This window comes from Camelus bactrianus, chromosome X (genome assembly GCF_048773025.1).
Source record: "Camelus bactrianus isolate YW-2024 breed Bactrian camel chromosome X, ASM4877302v1, whole genome shotgun sequence".
In the NCBI taxonomy this organism is placed as follows: Eukaryota; Metazoa; Chordata; class Mammalia; order Artiodactyla; family Camelidae; genus Camelus; species Camelus bactrianus.
In genome coordinates this window covers 74964446-74984032 of record NC_133575.1, presented here as the reverse complement: position 1 = coordinate 74984032, position 19587 = coordinate 74964446, and the positions used below count along the sequence as shown (strand labels likewise).

Genomic DNA, 19587 nt, shown 5'->3' with positions numbered 1-19587 from the left:
AAAGCACATCACTAATAACTTCAGTGCTTTTCACGTAAGGGATAAGTTGTTTTGCTTTCAGTCTAGAGGCTACATATTAAATGTTCACCTAAACCTACTTAGTCTCTTGTCCTCTACATATTTCCATACTACTTTTCTCTGCTGTTGTCTATACTTACATCTAAAAAACAGCATTCCTGTTCTTTATCGAGTTTCCATGAGTGCTTTTAAAATTTCCTTCCTAAAACCTTTACTGGAAGATTGTTTTGGCCATAATCAGAGGAATAATGAAGTAGTTTTACTTTCTAGACAGTCAGCATTGCTGATAAGCATGAAATACGCTAGACCACCCTCTTCCTCAGTCATTACACAAAAACCAATGCAAATAAAATAACATTTCCTTCTGTTATGGCATAAATGATCACCTCTGAACCACTGTGCAGACTACAGGAAGATGTGACAGAAAATAATTATTTGTGTAAACACTCTAGAGTTCTATGTTACGATTCAGAGTAGGATAGGTGATTGCTGTGGTAAGGAAAAAAGACTCCAAATCTCAATGGCTCAACACTTAACAGTTTATTTCTCACTTTCAAAATATTCACTGCAAATCCATCAGCTCTCTAGGGCAGGTCCCTTACAAATAGTGACTTAGAGATCAAGGTGGCATCCATCCTGTAGGTAAGTACACTATTTGGAACATGCTGCTTTCAGGTGACAGTGGCAGGCAAAGAGAGCTGGAGTGTTGTGCAGGACACTTTACTGCTCCGGCATTGAAATGACACATCACTTCTGTTTACAATCTCGTTGCAATCCCTCTACTAGAAGTAGTCAAATGGCATTGCTTAACTACAAGGGGTGGGAAGTGAATGGGAGCACACAGATATTTGATAAGCTGTTAACATCTTTGCCACAGTCTACAAATAATATAAACTTTTTTTTTATATTTTAATGAAAAACAATATTTGAAAAACTCTATGTGGATACAAAATATCCCTTAAATATAACAGTTTTAAATTAGCATATATAGATATATTTTAGGAAACAGCTAAAGTTATGAAGCTTCAAGTTGATCTAACATGGCATTATAATTACAATGTTGCAAGAATGTTACTGAGAGATTCTAGCATATGCACTGCAAACATTTGGGGAGCCAATATGTTATTTATCTACCAGATGTTTTCTATCTTTATAATAATTTTACTAGTGATTCAAGGGAGCTGACATGAAATCAGCTATTTAAAAAAATAGCTATTTATTCTCCCACCATGCCAAAATACTTTGTACATATGACATTACAATGAGCACATCCTCTGTAACAGGTGTTTTCTTAGACATCAATTTGTAATTCATACTATTCTGATATAAAAAATGTAAAGTAAAAATAAATTTCAACTCATTTCAGCGGTAAACGTGAATGAGCAACAAACACGAGACAATAAATACCAAATCTTAGTAAAATATGAAATAGAAAGATTATAATCTCCTAAATTTAATTCTTATTTTAATTCAGTATTAACGTTTAAGACAACAACTTTTAAAACAGCATACTTACTAAGATTTTGGCAGTAGTTTTATGTAACAAGACATACAGCGTACTAGAGGTCTGGCACTCAACTTGCTTACAGTAAACCAGCTTCAATATGAAGGCATTCAGTATTGTTTAAAAACCTTCTTTTTACATGCTAAATATTTTGGCAAGTATGCAATTAAACAGTAATGAAATTAATATAGTAAGATTAGGAAATTACAAACTTGAAACTTGTATCCTAAGCATAAATCATATAAAAAAAGGATTACTGGTTATATAGAATATCCCTGGATAATCAAAACTTAATAGTATAAAACATGCGAAATATTTCAGAATATTAATCAAAAAATACCAGGGTCTATTTAAAATGATTCCCATCTAAAGGGTATCAAAGTTAATTCAAATCATGTAACACTCTAACACTAAATATTTTTCAGTACTGTCAAAGTAGAGGTAAATTTCATAAAATTGGGGGTTTGCTTATACTGTAAATTGCTGTCTTGTTCACTTGAAGCAGCATACAACAACATCCCAGAATGTCACTAAGTAAGAAAAGAATGGCTGCTGCACTGGCAAAAATAGGATGTAAGGATCAAAGGCACACTATTCAGCTAGCCAAAGGGATAGCAAACTCTTTTTCCCCCCCAAGCCCTTTCCCCATGTAAACAAAAGTTTATTAAGGAGAAAAGTATAATAAGCTAAACTTTAAATTTTCAAAAGTAAGCATTTGGAGATACTAATGCTAAGTTCAGGCTTCAAAAATGTCAACTATTGTCATCTGGATACTTCTGTTCTATTTTAAAGATGTATTCAACTTAGATACTTTAAACTATAGATTCATTTTTTGGTGGTCAAAATTATTTATCATCTAAAACATTTTACTTTAATTCCAAACGTTTTAACTACTAGTATGACAACAGGGTTTTAACTATCAGAGGAATTAACCAGTGGAAAGAAAAAGAGACAAACAAGCAAAATCCTATATTTAAGCCGCAGGCAACAATTAAGGCCCTTTCCGGCACAGTGGCATTGGACTGGCAACTCAAAAGTCCAGGAATAATTCTACTAACACAGGGAAACTCATGCATTTTGGTAAATATGCCCTAACATTCACAGTTGAAGCTTCTTCTAGACCTTGCTTTTTTCAATAGGGCAATTTTGACTTTTTCCTTCTTATTATGCTGCCTTGTGACTTGAACTCGACTTCTTTTTCTTCTTCTTACTATGTTTTTTGTGCTGTTTCTTCTTCTTCTTCTTTGCTTTCTCCATTGCTTTTTCTCGCTCTTCACGTCTTCTCTTCTTTTTTGCTTGAGCCTCCTCTTCGTAATCTGATTCTGATGAGGAATCTGGTGATGAAGGTTTCTCCTCAGGACAGGCCTTCTTCCTTTTTTTGCTGAGACTTCTGACATGCTTTTCTTTCTCTGTGTCATCCTTTGACTTCTTCTTCTTTTTAACAGACACCTTGCTCTCTGATTCAGATTCACAGGTAGAGCTTTCTGATGATTTGTGTGAACGGTTCTTCTTTTTCTTTCTTTTTTTTCCATGTTTCTTTTCCTCCTCCTCAGAATCTGAAGAGCTGCTTGAAGAATCAGAGCTTGATGAAGAAGGTGAAGACTGACAATATTTCTTCTTCTTCTTCTTCTTCTTTTTCTTCTTTTCTCTTTTTTTGGATGAGCCCTCCTTTTCACTCAATAACTTCTCTCTCCTTTTTTCTAATTCTTTCTTCCAATTCTCAGTCATTTTTTCTTCGAATTCCGCTAGTGCCTTGGAGCCTTTCTTTTTGTTTTCTAATTGTTTCTTCACTTCTTCCCAGGTGGGCCTTGGTCGATTCAGATAATCTTGTATTGTTGGGCCTAAGGATTGCGATGGGCCCCTCCATCTGGCCATTGCTATAGGATTCATATAGGCCACCCGGTTATCCCGCTTCCCCATGAGGCCTGATGGCGCCCAGAGCAGACTCTCAATTGCTAAAGAGAATAAGGATAGACCCCCTTTTTAGAGTCTTCATCTGCTGGTATACCAGGCGGGCTTGACTCTGTGAGAGAAGCAGATGGGATGATTACAAAACACCTTTAATAAGAGACAAAGTAATCATGTTTAAGTTTCACTGCTCGGTATCACATAACACAGCAGAAAGATTTCCAAAATCACAGACCTTGGGAACAAAGAATATACACACTTAAGATTTTTGCATATTTTAGATATTGTGGTACAAATGGAACATACAGTGCTTTTTATACCTCACGTTAGGTTCTGTTATCTAAATGTTTTAATAACGATTTCCTTTTATACTGTATGATACTTATCCTTTTTTCTTTCTTTCATTCTGCCTTACAGGTTATAAAGAGAGAGAGAGAAATTTCTATAGCTAAATTCTGTACCAGGCAGACCTTCTCCATCTTAGGAAAGTACAACCCAATCTCCTCCACTCTGACAAAAGTCCAGAGTCATCCCTGAAAAATCCTCCTCCCTCAACTCTCACATTCATTCTATTATTAAATCCTGCTGTTAAAATCCCACAGTAGGTCTCATGTCTGTTCATGTCTCTCCAAATATATTGTCAACACAGTCCATGTCCTATCATCTCTTGCTTAGACTACTTATATCTAGTATCTATTAAGTGTTTACTACCCACCAGGGACTGCTTAGTTGTGCAATGGATTATCTCACTCAGTCTCTAGAATAGCCCTATAAGGTTGATCCTATTGTTATTCCCATTTCGCAGCTGAAGAAACTGAGGCTTAGACAATTTGAGTAACTTGCACAGAGTAACAGCTAATAAATGGCAAATGGCAAAACCTGGATTTAAATCGAAGCACCCTGATGCCAAATCCTGCACACCTAACACAACACTATATTGCCTCCTTACAGCAACCTCTTAATTGATAGCCCTATTTTTACCCTTACTCTCTTCCATTCCAGTTCCATGCTGCAATTGGAAGGATCTTAAAATACCCTAGTGGTTTTACATTTTAATGAGAATCAAATCCAGACTCCTATAAAGGTTTTATATGATCTGTCCTGTTATCTCTCTTACTTTCACATAGAGCTACTCAATCCTTTTCTCAAGTCTATCTTTTCCAATCTTCTCTTGGTTTCTGGAACATGCTAAGCTCCAAGCCTAGCCACCATGGCCATTCCACCTCATCTTCAGGTCTCAATTTAAATGTCAATTCCTCAGAAAGACAACTGTTAGATTGAATTATATAAAATCACTAATTATACAGGACAAAAATAGTCAAATGCCAGCAATTTCACATGGCTCAACCTTATATTAAATTATGTTGCCTCTGTATCAATCCCTCATACTCATTATTCTGTATTACAGTTCCCTGCTTCTTTAATTCATGGCACTTAGAAAATTGATGATTATCTTATTCGTCTGATTATTTGAATGTATTTGTGTGTGTGAGTGCATGTGTGAGGGTGTGTATGTATGTGTGTGTGTGTATACCCATGGAAAAATATAAGGCCAAGAAGAGTAAGACCATGTTTGATCTGTCTTATCACCATGGTATTCCAGTATCCAACATGGCATCTGGCCCACACTAAGAACTCAATAAATATTTGCCCAATAATAAACAAACAAATGAATGGATTGATGGATGGGTAACTCTGTGAGAGAGGGGAATTCAGAGAAGCCTCTTGGAGTTGGTGATGTCTGTACAGGATTTTGAAGGATAAAGAGGAGTTTTCTCAGGAAACAAGGAAATGAAGGACATTCTGGGCAGAGGAAAGAATATGTGAAAAAACAGAGAGATCTGAAAGAGCACCACGTATATAGTGTTGATGGAGCCTAAAGTGCGAGAGGGCAGTGGCAGGAGGGAGGCTGCATAGGAATAAACAGCCTGATCACAGAGGCCCTCTTAGGTCATTTTAAGATCTTGGAATCTGTTCTATAGTTGATAGGAATCTAACAAAATCTGAAGAGAAAGATAATCAGACATATCACAGATTTTTCTCTTAATCTCCATCTTGACTATGACCCTTTAAGTCAACCTAACATACCTACCCATCAAAAGCTCAATGTCACAGACTTCACAGAGATTCTTGGTGATAGTTTCCTGCATTTGATTTACTGTGTTCTTTACCTTATTCTCTTCCTCTTCAGTTCTGTCCAGCTCCTCTTAGGGCTTTCTGTCATTTTCATTCTTACCACTACTCCAAAGAGCTGTCAAATATCATTGTTTCCCAGACTTGACCATCAAAAGCCCTTAAGGATTTTAGTTCATGTTCAACCGGCTGGTTGTTTCTGCCACTACACACTTAGAATAGCATAATCCATTCTAATTTCAGTTCCTTGAGACCTAGTCCTGACATCATCTGGAAAGACAGGTAAAGATCAGCTCACAAAGGATTTGGATGTGATGCTGAGGTTGGAATTTAGTCTCTGGGACTTAGAATGAAGCTGATGGGGGAAATATTGACTATTTTAAGCAGGAGATTGATATGGTCACATTTGAGTGTTTAAGAGACAATTTCTTACAGCATGAAAGATGAATTGGAGGCAGGTAAGACTGAGGACAATGAGATTCATTTAAGTATTCACACAGACAAGAAATGAAAGAGTCTCAACTAAAAACACTGGCATTATGAATGAAAAGAGCGGGAAATATATGAGACATGCTAAGGAGAGTCTACTGAAATTAATGATGAATTGGATACAAAGGGTGAGGAAGAGAAAGGAATCTAGGGCAAAGTTCTGGCTTGTGAGACTAGATAAAAGGGTGATGGCAATGAATGGGTAACATAGGAAATGGCATAGACTTTGAGAAAACGTCTAGGTTCAGTGCTGGTTTCATAAAGTTTGAGGTGCCTGTGAAACATCTGAATGAATCTACATGTAGGAAATTGGATGCATAGGTGTTAGCATTCTGGAATGTAACCTGAGTTAGAGATATGGGATTGGCAGTTGCTGAGTGATGGCTAAGGCTACGAGAGAAAATTAAATTACCTTGGGGAGGATTTCAAACGAAAAAAGATTTGAGCGCTGGATCCAATTTAATAACAACACACAGGGGTTGGCAGAGAAAGTAAAGCCTACAAAGAACACTTCAGAAAATTAGCCAGAGTGGTAAGAGCTAGACCAGCATCAGGAGAAAAAAAAAAAAAAAAGGAAGAGTCACAGAAACACAGCAGGGAGAATAAACTTTCAAGGTGAGGATAATAATTGCCAAAGGCCTATGTTCATGAATTTCATTTGAGCAATATTTAAACATTAAAATCTGGGGGAAAAAAACCCTAAATGTCCATCAATAATAAACAGGTTATATGAATTATAGTACATGTATACAACGGGATAGTATGTCCACAACATACTGTTGAGTGAAAAGTTCGCCAGATGTAAACATAAGTTATCACTGCATGTGGGGAGGCATTATTTCCTTTTGTAGATTTTTCTATACTATTCACATTTTTTTTACAATGAGCAGGTATTATCTTTACCTTTAAAAAAAATCCAGAAAAAAGATGTCATGGACAGTATTAAATGCAGCAGATAAGTCAAGTAAGATAAAATCAGAAAATGTCCATTATATTTGGTTATGAAGAAATCATTAGTTACTTTTGCTAACGCAATTTCAATTAATTAGTGAGGGTAGAAGCCAGATGACAGTGGATTAAAAACCAAATGGGAGGTGAGAAATTAGAGATATAAGGTACATAGACTCATTTGATAAGGAAAGTAAAGAGATAGGAAGGTAACTAAAATAAGGGATGAAAAATTAAGGAAAATTGTTTTTTGGTGTTGTTTGTTTTTATCATAGAAGAAACTTGAACATGTTTATAGGGTGACAAAGTATAAATAGAAAGAGTTTAAAGAAGATAGGAAAGAAAGGGAATAATTCTTTGTGGCAAACTACAGAAGAAACAGGAATCAAAGTCACAGTTAGAAGATGCCTCTTCTTGAAAGAGCAGAGGCAAAGAATAAAGAAAGAATATGGGTGTAGGGTTGTTTTTTTCTTTTAATGGGAGGGAGATGAAAGGGTGAAAGTTGAAGTGTTTCTCACATAATAGCCTGAATTTTCATTCAATGGTAGGTGCCAAGGTCATCTGCTAAGAATAAGGCAGGTTGAGGTAGCATAGAAGTTTTGAGACCAATAATTAAAATTTGGAATAACTGCAGAGGGGAATGGGGGAGAATGCTGACAGCAGACAAGAGTTGTGGGAGGCCCTCAGAACTGCAGAATCTGTGTGCTCTGTCCTCAGAAGATAAAGCACACTGAGAAAAAAGAAAAAGTAACCGCTACAAGGTTTCTTGCTCAAGGCTCTTTGTTTAAAAAGTATTATGGTTTAACTTCTGTTTCTATTTTAGAAGAGAAACTTGATTCTCTATATCTCTATTTGTATGAAGTATGTTAATTTTGTATAAAGATTAGATACAGACTCTAACAGCCCTATGGTAATCTGGGTGTTATAACAGTTATTTGTTCTTTCATTCTTACAACTCCCTTTTGATTACTTATACCAGACATTATGTTACATGCCATGGAGATTATGGTCTAGTAAAGGTCTAGTCATTAAACAAATATCAAACAAATGAGTATACAATTACAACTGTGATTAGAATGATAAAGGAAAATTATAGGATGCTATGAAAAGTATAATGAGTGACCTCATTTAGAATGGAAGGTCAACTCTGAGATACTGACATGTAACTAACATGTGATCTGAGACCTGATGGATAAATCAGAGATAGCCAGATGAAAGGGTTAAACAGTATAGGAGTAATAAAAGAGCCAAAGTCAATTGAATGTTCCAAGAAAAAAGAATACCAGATGCTTAAGGCCCTGAGGTGAAAAGGAAAATCCAAATACAATGCAAATATTCACATTATTACACTGTTGTAGACCAGTCATAATATTAACTTCTTGAAAGTGATTGTATCTATACCATTTTTTTCATTGAATATGCTCAGGTAAAAGTCAATATGAATTTAAGTTAATTAAAAGCATATTTTAATGTTTCACAGTGTAATTTCAATTGTAACTATTACCAAGGCTAGTTACTTTGAAGACATACCCTATTTTACAAATCATTTCACTGAATTTTTAGTGCTATGTCTAGCTGTAAGCATCACACTGTGTCTCACAGACACATGCACTGGAAAACTCTTTAAAATAGTTGGCAATTGCACTGAGACTTAATATGAAACATCCAACTCTTCTGAAAAGGTCTGGACAATCAGATGAGGCCCCTATACAAAACAATGTTCTTTGTTCCCACTAGCTAATGTAAGTTTAAGTACCACGATACCGAAATAAATGACTCTTATAAAGCTACTTAAAGGCTTAAAGACAGCAATGCATCTACTAATTTATAAAATAATAATAATAATAACCTGCACATATATACTAACAATACCTTTAATTATCACACTATGTTTCTGCCATTTCACATTGAATAATAACATAGAAAAAAAGCCACAGCATAATATAATTCACAGGCTGAATAAGAGACAAAGACGGTTTCTGGAGACATTTAATTATACTTGACAATTTCCTGAAAATATCGAGCTTTTGCAAGTGTACATAATATGATATCCTTTCTCTAAATTAAACTCAAGCAACTACACATTCTATTCCAGTTGTTAACATGACTGTCTTGAAGGAGAAGTTATCACTCTTATTTTGACTGGGATCAAGATGATAGAAAGCTGTGCTGTGTTAAAAGCATTCACCTCAGGTGAATTCCCTCTAGCGTAGTTGTGTCATGGAGCATTTCTCATCTGAGGAAAAAGGTGTAGAATTTGAAAGACTGCCTCCTCTTTTCCCGTCTACAGAATTGTCAAATGACAAGGGATCAGTCTCTACCATCTTAAGGATGACACCAGAAAGCTTACAGCAGCAACAAAATATTGCAGATGTAAGAGATAAAATAAAAAAGAATGGTTATGAGAGGGTAGAAGCACCAAGTATGAATTTTAGCTAGGTGTTTATTCTAAAGAAATGAGTGCTTCACCCTTATTTATCTTAATAGAGTAATACATTTTGGATTTTATACTCAGAAAAACAAATCATTGTTATCATTTAATTGAATCGAAATTAAAAAAATATAAACTTTCTAAAATCTTTAGATTTATAGAAAAGTTGCAAGTATACTAGAGTATCTTTTATATCCAGTTTTCTTAATGATAATATCTTACATTAATACGTACATTTGTACATTTGCCACAACTAATAAGCCAATACTAACACATTCATATTAACTAAAGTCCATTCTTCATTTGAATTCCCTTAGTTTTTAACCTACTGTCCTTTTTCTGTTCCAGGATTCCATCCAGGACACCACATCACATTTAGTCATTATGTCTCCCAGGCTCCTCTAGACTGTGGCAGTTTCTTAGAACTTCCTTGGTTTTGAGGAATACTGATTTAGTATTGATTTTTTAGAATGTTCTTCATTTTGGGTTTGTCTGATGTATTCGTTGGCCATAATTTGAACATTGTTAAAGTCTATATAAATGTAAAGACTTGATATTCCATCAGTCATGTGAAAATGATTACAACTATTCAGTATTCACCACAAATAGGTACTATTCCAAGTGGTTTACCTTGATTATCTCAATTAATTCTCACTACTTCATGAAGTAGGTACTATTATTTTCCCCACTTGACAGATGAGCAAACTCAATCTCAGAAAGGTTAAGTAATTTTTCCAAGGTCTCACAGTAGTAGAGCCAAGATTGGACCCCTAGCAGCCTGATTTAAAGCCAGCATTGTTAAAGAATGCCATTGTAGCATGAAAAGTAGCTGCAAATTCTAGCTGAGGACTCTAATGAAAATATGATGGTTATTGTAGCTGTACACCTATCCCTTAAGTTCAGAAGGTCACATGGCAAATGCTCTCCTGAAAGGGTAGAAAAATGTCTAATGTTAATATAATTTAAGAGGGAGGGTATAGCTCAGAGGTAGAGTGTGTGCCTAGCATGCACAAGGTCCTGGGTTCAATCCCCAGTGCCTCCATTAAAGATAAACAAACCTAATTACCTCCCCTGCTAAAAATGTAAAATTATAAAAAAAAAAAAGCTCAAAGAAAATATAACTTACATTGGTTAATATTATCAGTTTATATAAATTGGGACTACTTGAAGCAGGTGTTCTACATATTTATCAGATCAATCTCAAATTTTCAGATACATGAAGCATAAATCTCTCTTGGAGTGGGAGAGGAGATGGGAGTCTAGCTTAAACCAGTCAATGTATTTTTCTGCATTACTATGTGGCTGGATATAACTAACGTTTACAATAATGAGGAGAACCTGGGAAAATGGAAATGTACAGAAGACTCAAAAACACCGTTTAACTTATTATTTTCAACTTTTTTCCTTACCCAACCTGATTACCTGATTTAAGTTTTCCCTTCTCTCTTCACACCTGCAAGTACAGGGATGCTTAAGGAAAAGTGTTAACCATAATCAGCAAAAAGCAAATGGAAACTGTCCAAATCAACCTGGGTAATCAATAAACTATCAAGAGTTTCTCCTTTTTATACTCCAGATAACTTACTACCTATCTCTGTTCCTTCACATGGCTGTATATGTTCCTGCTATTTATATGATGTGTAATGTGTCACTTGTAGTTTCCTTTTCCCCCACTGGATTGCAGATCCCTAAAGGGTAAAGGCTTCAGTGTTGCTCAGACTACCATGTTTTCTATCCACTGCTATGGCAGATATTCTGAGTCACAGAATTTGCTAACCTAACACTTAACAACATGTCATATCAGTTATTTTGACCTATTTATTATATCATTGCCAGCAGCAGTTGTCATGCAAGACTCAGGAATACAGGAAAGTTCCACACTAGGAAGTCAGTTGTTTTTACCCAGACTCCCTTAAATCTTTTTCACCTTTTGACTGACATTGAAATAATCGGCCTATATACCCTTAAATCTTTTTCACCTTTTGACTGACATTGAAATAATCGGCCTATATAACTGCCTGAATCAGGAACCTGAAGATTCCAGCACATTTGCTTGATTTACTTCAAACTCAGTAACTCTAGATAACTGTTTTTCTCTATGGAAGAAGTCAATTCTAACCCTAAATCCCTCACAGGCCCTGAATATGAGTGTACAGATTACTTGTGCCATCCCTTAACTCTTCTGATAAGCAGCTCTAGCAAAACTTTGTAATCTGTTTGGCTTATCTATTCCAAAATGTTTGAGGATGAAATTCCTCATCTTGAAAATAAATTTGATATCCTAAAACTTAGAGAAACATCTAAAATGTTATAGCATGCTGAAATGGAAGAAAACTTGGTTTTTATCAGCCTGAATTACTGGCTTAGAAAATAAATCATGGTTCTATAACTTTATTTTGGCCATAACATACAATTTAAAATGGAAAAATAATCTTAAAATAAGGTTGAATATGTTTGACAAAAATACATAATATCAATGTATGTATTTCACTTACGCACTCAACAAATGTTTATTGTGATCCTACAATGAGCCAGGCAAGTATTAATTTAAACAAGGAAGATAAAGTCCATGAATTCATGTGGTCTACATGTTAAAAGGAGGGAGATAATGAACAAATTTGAGCTTTATTCCAAATATGTCAGAAGGAATCTAATCAAGACTTTAAAAGAAAATACTGGCTGGTGGTTGGGGGGTAGGGGAAATAGAGGAACAAGTTAAATGATGTAATAAGGAAACACAGCTAACTGCAGAAGGTGGGACATTCTATAAAACAGATATCTGGCCTTTTCTAGAAATTACATGGGAAAACAATGAGGACTGCTCTAGAAAAAAAGAAGATTTAAAGAGACATGATTAAACGCCATGCATGAACTTTGGTTTTATCCTAGTTCAGTAAAAAAAAAAAAGGTATATGAGGTTTCTTTCTGGAGTGATAAAAACGTTCCAAAATTACATTGTGGTGATGGGTGCACAACTTTCATAAATTTGCAGTAAAACATTAAATCTTACACTTAAATAACTTTCATAGTGTGAAAATTATACTACAATAAAGCTGTTAAAATGATTCTGAGGGCACACTTAGGGATATCTCATACTGGAAGGTAGTAGATGATATCAGGGAATTTAAAAAAATAACTTAAATATTACAATATTAAGAGTATTGGAGAGAATGCCCTTATTTTTAGGAGATGCAAGCTGAAAAAACTGCAAATGAAGCATCATGAGGTCTGTAACTTTCATATTGTGCTTTTTCTTTTAATATTCATCACAATGAAAATGATCTAATTATTTGTGTAATCATTTGTTTAATACCATTTCCACACTCTAAATGATGGGTTCTATAAGGAAAAGATCTATGTGTACTGTGGTCACCACCAAAGCTCTCAAAAACATTAGCATACCAATACGTTATTTCATTTAAAAATCAATAAAAACCACCTTTCTTAACCCCATTTCCCCTGTTATCTACCGCTCCATTTCTCTGTTGTTTTTTTTCAGTAAAACTCCTGGAAAGTGACATTTATACAGTTTTCAACCCTTCTCCTCCCATTCTCTCTTGAACCCACACCCATGGGGTGTTCACTTCAACCACTCTATGGGAACTTTTGTTGCCCAGGTCACTAATGACCTCCATGTTACTGTATCTAATGATCAATTCTCATTTTTATCTTAACTTAATCATTTGGTATCAATTAACAGAGTGGATCACTCCCTCCTCCTTGAAACACTTACCTCAAATGGCTTCGAAGATTACAAATGCTCAGTTTTCCTCTCACTTTCCCAGCTGCTGCTTTCCAGTCTCCCTTTCAGGTTCTTCCACTTTGACCAAAGATGAAAAATGAGATAATATTTGTTAAAGTCCTTTGCATAAGTTGGCAGTAAATTTTAACTAAAGTTTTAACTTAGTAAGTAAGAACTAAAACTTTAAGTAACAACAACAAAAATGTAACCAAATTTGAAAAGGTATACTGACCAGAAGAAAAGGTTCTTTTATTCAGGCAAAGTAATAACCCTCTTTAAAAGGTTATAATTAGCCCATTCTCGCCATTATAGTTATTTATTCAATTGTAAATATCTTAGTAACTACAGATTATTCCCTGCTTTCATACTTTTCCTACCTATAATTGGTCATCTAATGTATTCCTTCCTCATTGCCTATTGAAACTCCTCTACCCTCAAAGGAATCTGGTCTGAAACCCAACCTCTTTAAACAAAATTCTGCCCCAACATCTGGACTCCTATTTTATATTTCTATAGTGCTTTCAAATTTACAAAGTGAATTAATAAATAAAGGAGCAATACTGGGGTAAATTGTATGAAATAATTTAACAACTCTAAACAATCTAAGGAATACAATTTCTACCTTCCTTGGTGTCCCTAAACTTTGATGACCAACGCAGACTAACCAACATAAACATTTCTGACAGCAATAATAGATATTACTCTAAGACTGTAACTCAAAGTGTGGTTCCAGGACCTATGGGGTTCTCCAAGATCCTTTCAGGAGGTCTGCAAAGTTCTCTTTTTTCCAGATATCTTATTTGTGTGAGGCCTGATTTTTTAAATATACTTCAACTAAAGCAACCTATCACAACAGATTAAATGTAGAAGCAGATAAGAGAGTTATTAAGTTGCCACTAAAGAGATTTAAAAGTGTAAAATAATACATCTCTGTTCATTAAATATTTTTAATTTTGAAAATATAATTACATTCTGTAAAACGTTATCTAGTTAAAATTTAATGGTCTTATTACTGGTATGTTCAAATGGATTAATCAATAGCTTAAATTTTTCTCAGTTTTAGTTTTTAATACCATAAATATCAATAGCTGTTATTTACCAGATATTATTTACCACATAAACAAATGTTCTTTGGGGTCCTCAGTAATTTCTAATAGTCTAAAGGATTCCTGAAACCAAATGGTTAGAGAACTATTCCTCTGAGAAAATGTTTCTCGAAGTATGTCCACTGACCATCTACATCAGCGCTATATGGGACACTTGTTACAAATACAGATTTCAGGACTCCACGTAAGACCTACTAAATCGTAACTTCTGGGGTCATGAACTTACATTTTAAACCCGATCCTCAGTGACTCTTACACACACTAATGTTAGAAAACTCTAACAAAGAGGTATATAGACTTCAGAGTCTGATAGTCAGTCTCTAGCTCGGCCACTTCCTGTTTGTAACCATAGCCCATACCACCCTTCGACCAACCAATTTCCGGCTCTCATTTTCCCCATCCGCTGAACCCTCTTCAAACTGCAAATCCTCAGTTAAACAGTTCCTTATTTCCAGAGGAAACTCAAAAATTCCTATGTAAGAGGAGTTTAGGGGCAGCAATCTGGTTGTTAGAGAAAGTTAGGGACTTCAAGTTGCACTTCCGTAGGAAGTACGCGGCTTTACTCAGACTGCTTCACTCAGACTGCTTCATTTGGGGTAGCTGTGTGGAGAAAGTAAGATTTCGGAGGTGGGTAAAACATTCTAGGCTACACCTTGGCATCACCCCTTACCTATGTCCTTCCCCTGCGGGACGGGAACGACCTCAGAGGAGTTTATTTTCTGTTTTTCACCTCAGAGTACCGTGCCACCGTTGAAGCCGGCAGCCATTTTGTCTTCCCTTAGCCCCGCCCCCAATCCGTTATCCTTACAAAGTTGCCGCCCACTTCCTCAGTGCAGGCTGTGATTTGCATACAGAGTTCTGACCAATCAAAGGTCTGAAACTGGTTATGATGTCATTGATTTAACAGAAACCTGACAGAAATCCGTGAAATTTTGCCCAGCCGTGAACGATCACTTTAAGAGCCAAAGGCTTATTTAAATATATAAAGTTTTCTGTAGAACGCTGCTATTAAAGGTACAGACCACTAACGCTCAAGATCAGAATCATCTAGGTTTCTTAAAAACCTACAAAATAACTACATAATTAAAACTGTGACAGTGCTGTAAAGAAAATGCATAGGGTTTGATGACAGCACATATCTAGTACTTAGTCAATGGGATCAAGGAAGACCTCTCTTTGAAAGCAGGATTTAAAATAAGACCTGAAAGATGAATAGTCACTAGCCAGATAAACAGGATGAGGGCTAGTTCAAAGCAGAAGAAAAAAACATGTGAAAGCACTGAGACAGGAATGATGTTGGCTCCTTCAAGAAACAATAGGCTAACATGACTGGAGGGTAACGATCAATGGTGATGGCAGCGTGGGATGATGCTGAAGAAATGGGCAGAAGCATGATCATGAAGGACCTGAGAGGCAATATTAAAGATTTTGAACTTTGTCCAAAAACTATGGGAAGATTTTTGAATAGAGAGACATGCTCATATTTGTATTTTAGAAAAATCATTCTCTCTAGTATGTGGAAAATACAGAGGAGATAAGATTGGATACAGAAGGAATGTTAATCTACATGAGAGATGATGGTTAGTCAGATTAGGATGGGGCTAGAAGGCCATGGCTCATGAATAACACCCTTAACTGAGTACCATACTGTATACCAGGTGTGGAATCACTGAACATTTTAAACAGGGAAGTGACATGATCATATTTTCACTTTTAAAAAGTCACTTTGCCCCACATATGGAGAAAGGATACTAGTGGTCTATAAAGGAATGCAGGGTGATGAATTAGGCAGTAGTATAGGTATGATAGTTTGGACTGGGTAGTGGCAGCAGATGAAGATGGTCTGAGATAGTCTGGATTAGGATGCTGGCACTAAAGTAGGAGACAAATGGGCAGATATGAGATACTATTTTGGAGGCAGAACCAAGAGGACTTGGTGACTGGGTAAGGGAGAAAAAGAAATCAAAGATAACTATCTGGAACTCGGCAGCCAGAAGTGCCATTTATTGTATCATTAAAGAAGTGGTAAAGGGTGGATGAGCAAATTTGTTTTTGTACATGTTAATTCAGAGATGTCTGCTAGACACCCAAATAGAGATTCTGACTAGGCAGCTGATTGTATGAGTCTGGGGCTCCAAAGGGATGCATGTTTGGCTGTCTACCTTACACTTCAGACTCTGAAGACTTGTAGACTTGAAGAATATACTTGTAGACTCGAAGTATATACTTGAGGACTCTCACATTACATGGAGAATTTCTTTAGGGCAGCAGTACTGATTTATTCATCTATTATTTCCCGTGGTATCAAACACATAAGAAGTACTCAATATATCTGTTTATTTGAATTAAATTATGTAATCAATTTCAGTCACTGTTTCATCACAATTCTAAACACATAATCAATACTACACAAAAAATTATTCAGTAATCCATATGTTTTGTCTTTACAAGACAAGTGATAGTTTAACATGTGTTTTGACTGAATTGGCATAGCTCAATTGATATTCTGTCACTGGACTTTTGAAGTTAAAAGTGTTTGGAACACAAATTCTCATAGCCTAGAACTTCCACCTATGCCTAGGTGAGGAGGTCAGGAAATCTTTCCCAAAAGCACTATAAGCCTGGACAAAATTAACAAAAGCAACCATTTCAGCACTTTGGAAATTGAACAAAACTATAAATCCATCTGAGTAGTGTTTATTTTTGAAACATCGCTGACCTTGGGGTACAATGAGCAGGAATCGGTGGCATTAGGACCTAGAGCTGCTCCTATACCCCCCAGCCCCCCAGTTCAATCAGTACAGAGGACTTACACACTGAAAACCACAAAACACTGCTGAGAGAAATTAAAGAACATCTAACTAATTAGGCAGATATTTCATGCTCTTGGATTGGAAGACTCAATACTATCAAGATAGTAATTCTCCCCAAATTGGTGGACAGACTAAATGCAACCCCTATTAAAATCCCAGCTGGCTTCTTTGCAGAAATTGACATTGACCAGTTGATCTTAAAATTAATATGGAAATACAAGGAACCAGAATAGTCAAAACAAATTTGCAAATGTGGAACAAAATTGGGAGGACTCACACTTTCCTATTTCAAAATTTAAGATAAAATCACAATTAATCAGACAGTGTGGTATTGGCCCAAGGATAGGCATATAGATAAGTAGAATAGAATTCAAAATTCAGAAATAAAGTCTAACATTTATGGTCAATTGATTTCCCACAAAGGTACGAAGACAATTTAGTAGGGGAGAGGTTAGTCTTTTCAACAAAGGAGCTGGGACACTTTTTTTTTAAAACAAGAAGGAAATTAGACCCTTGCTTCATACTATATACAAAAAATTAACTCAAGATGGATCACAGACCCAAATTTAAGAGCTAAAATACATAATTTCTGGAAGAAAATATAGGATAAAATTTCATGACCTTGAGTAGGGCAGAGAGTTCTTAGGTACAGTATTGAAACCATGATCCATAGAAGAAAAAATTGATTGATTTGAATTTATCAACTTTGACTCCTCAAAAGTCACCAATAAATGCAAGCCACAGACTAGAAGAAAGCATTTGTAAATCATAGATCTAACAAAAAGCTCAGACACAGAATATCTGAATAACTCTTACAACTCAGTAATTATTAGGAAGCAAAAAACCCCATTAAAAATAGGCAAATAGTTTGAAAAGACATTTCCTCAAAGAAGATATGAGTGGCTAAAAGGATATAAAAAGATACGCGTCATTAGTCATTAGGGAAATGTAAATCAGAACCTCAATTAGAAACTACTACATATCCACTAGAATGGCTATAATAAAAAAGACAAATGATACCAAATGTCGAGGATTCAGAGAAAACAGACCACTTGTGCATTGTTGGTGAGGATATAATATGGTACAGATACTTTGTAAACTATTTTGGAAGTTTCTTAACAAAGTAAATATAAATTTCCCATAAATAGCAGTTTTACTCCTAGGAATCTAACCATAAGAAATAAAAATGTATGTCCATACAGAGGCATGTGTATAACTGTTCATAGTAGCATTACCGGTAATAGCAAAAAAGCTGGAAAAAATGCAAACATCCATCGCCTAGTAAATGGATGAACAATATGTGATATATTTACACAATGGAATACTATTAATCAATTAAAAGAAACAAGCTATTGATACATGCTACAACATGGATGCACCTTAAAAACATTATGCTCAGTGACAGAAGATAGATGCAATGGACCACATATTATATGATTCCATTTATATGAAGTATACAGAAAAGGCAAAGTTACAGAGGAAGAAAACAGAAGAGTAGTTGCTTAAGCCTAGGCATGGAAGAAGAAATTAACCACTAATGGGTCCCACAGAACTTTTGGGGATGACGGAAAAATTTTAAAACTGATTTGTGGTGATGGTTGCACAACTCAATTAATTTACTAAAATCATTGAATTATACACTAATAAGAGTGAATTTTATAGTATGTATATTACATTTCAATATATCTGTTTTAAAAAACACAGGGATATTTTAAAGGGAAGAATTTGATGGACTTCCTTTAAGGCACCTACAATGGCTTTCTTTAGGCTTACCGTATGTACTAATTTTCATAATTTCTCCGTTTACATAACACTCCTTACACAACAATGAATCACAAGCCCTGACTGCTAAGCCTTTTCCCAGTTGTAATCTTACATATCCAGTTACCTTTCCGACTACTCCCTGATAACTAACTCTTCTCCATCTCAGTAAGTTTTCCTTCTCAATTTTCTCAAGGCTATTAGTTATGCCTGCTTTTTACATCTTCTCACACTCTTAGTACTAATATATGACATTTTCACATGATTTTTTTTACTTATTAACATAACTGCTCCTGGGATGCTTCATGCTTTCATTTTTTGCCTCCTAAATTAGACTGTGAGCTACATCAAAGGCAACTTTCAAGGTTTAACTTTTTCTGTACTCTCAAAACAGGCAGCACAGTGCTGAGAACAAAGCAGATAGTCATTAAATGAATGTTGATTTAAATTAATAGCCCACATTCTTGCATTCATTTATCACAAGTTTATGAGCACCCAATACATGTAAAACACTGGGTTAAGTGCCATCAAGAAACCGAAGAAATGTATGATACATGCTCTCTCTTCTGAAGGAATTTATAAACAAGCTGGGCATGTAAAGGGTTAGAAAATACAAGACTATCATTCAAAAAAGATGTCAAGAAGCAATCCATGATTAAGAGAAAATGAGGAAACAAAATCAGTGAGTCATGGATCAGAAAAAGAGCTAAAATGAGTCTTAGAAGAGATAAATT

General features: G+C 35.4%; 1 protein-coding gene across 2 annotated transcripts in view; it reads right to left on the bottom strand.

Annotated features, from left to right (window-relative positions):
* Positions 1 to 2215: 2215 nt before the first annotated feature.
* The window catches only part of FAM133A (family with sequence similarity 133 member A), a 31207-nt gene continuing 13835 nt past the window's right edge, over positions 2216 to 19587 (bottom strand). Inside the window, exons 1-3 of one of the 2 annotated variants that reach the window (XM_045513816.2) lie at positions 14950 to 15071; positions 13165 to 13251; positions 2216 to 3545 (exon numbers count right to left, since the gene is read on the bottom strand). In XM_045513816.2, the coding sequence (XP_045369772.1) occupies positions 2687 to 3442 (756 nt within the window). In that variant the 5' untranslated portion in view covers positions 3443 to 3545; positions 13165 to 13251; positions 14950 to 15071 and the 3' untranslated portion in view covers positions 2216 to 2686. Of the gene's footprint in view, positions 3546 to 13164; positions 13252 to 14949; positions 15072 to 19587 lie in introns of those variants that run through there. The other variant, XM_074359212.1, reaches the window with a different exon arrangement.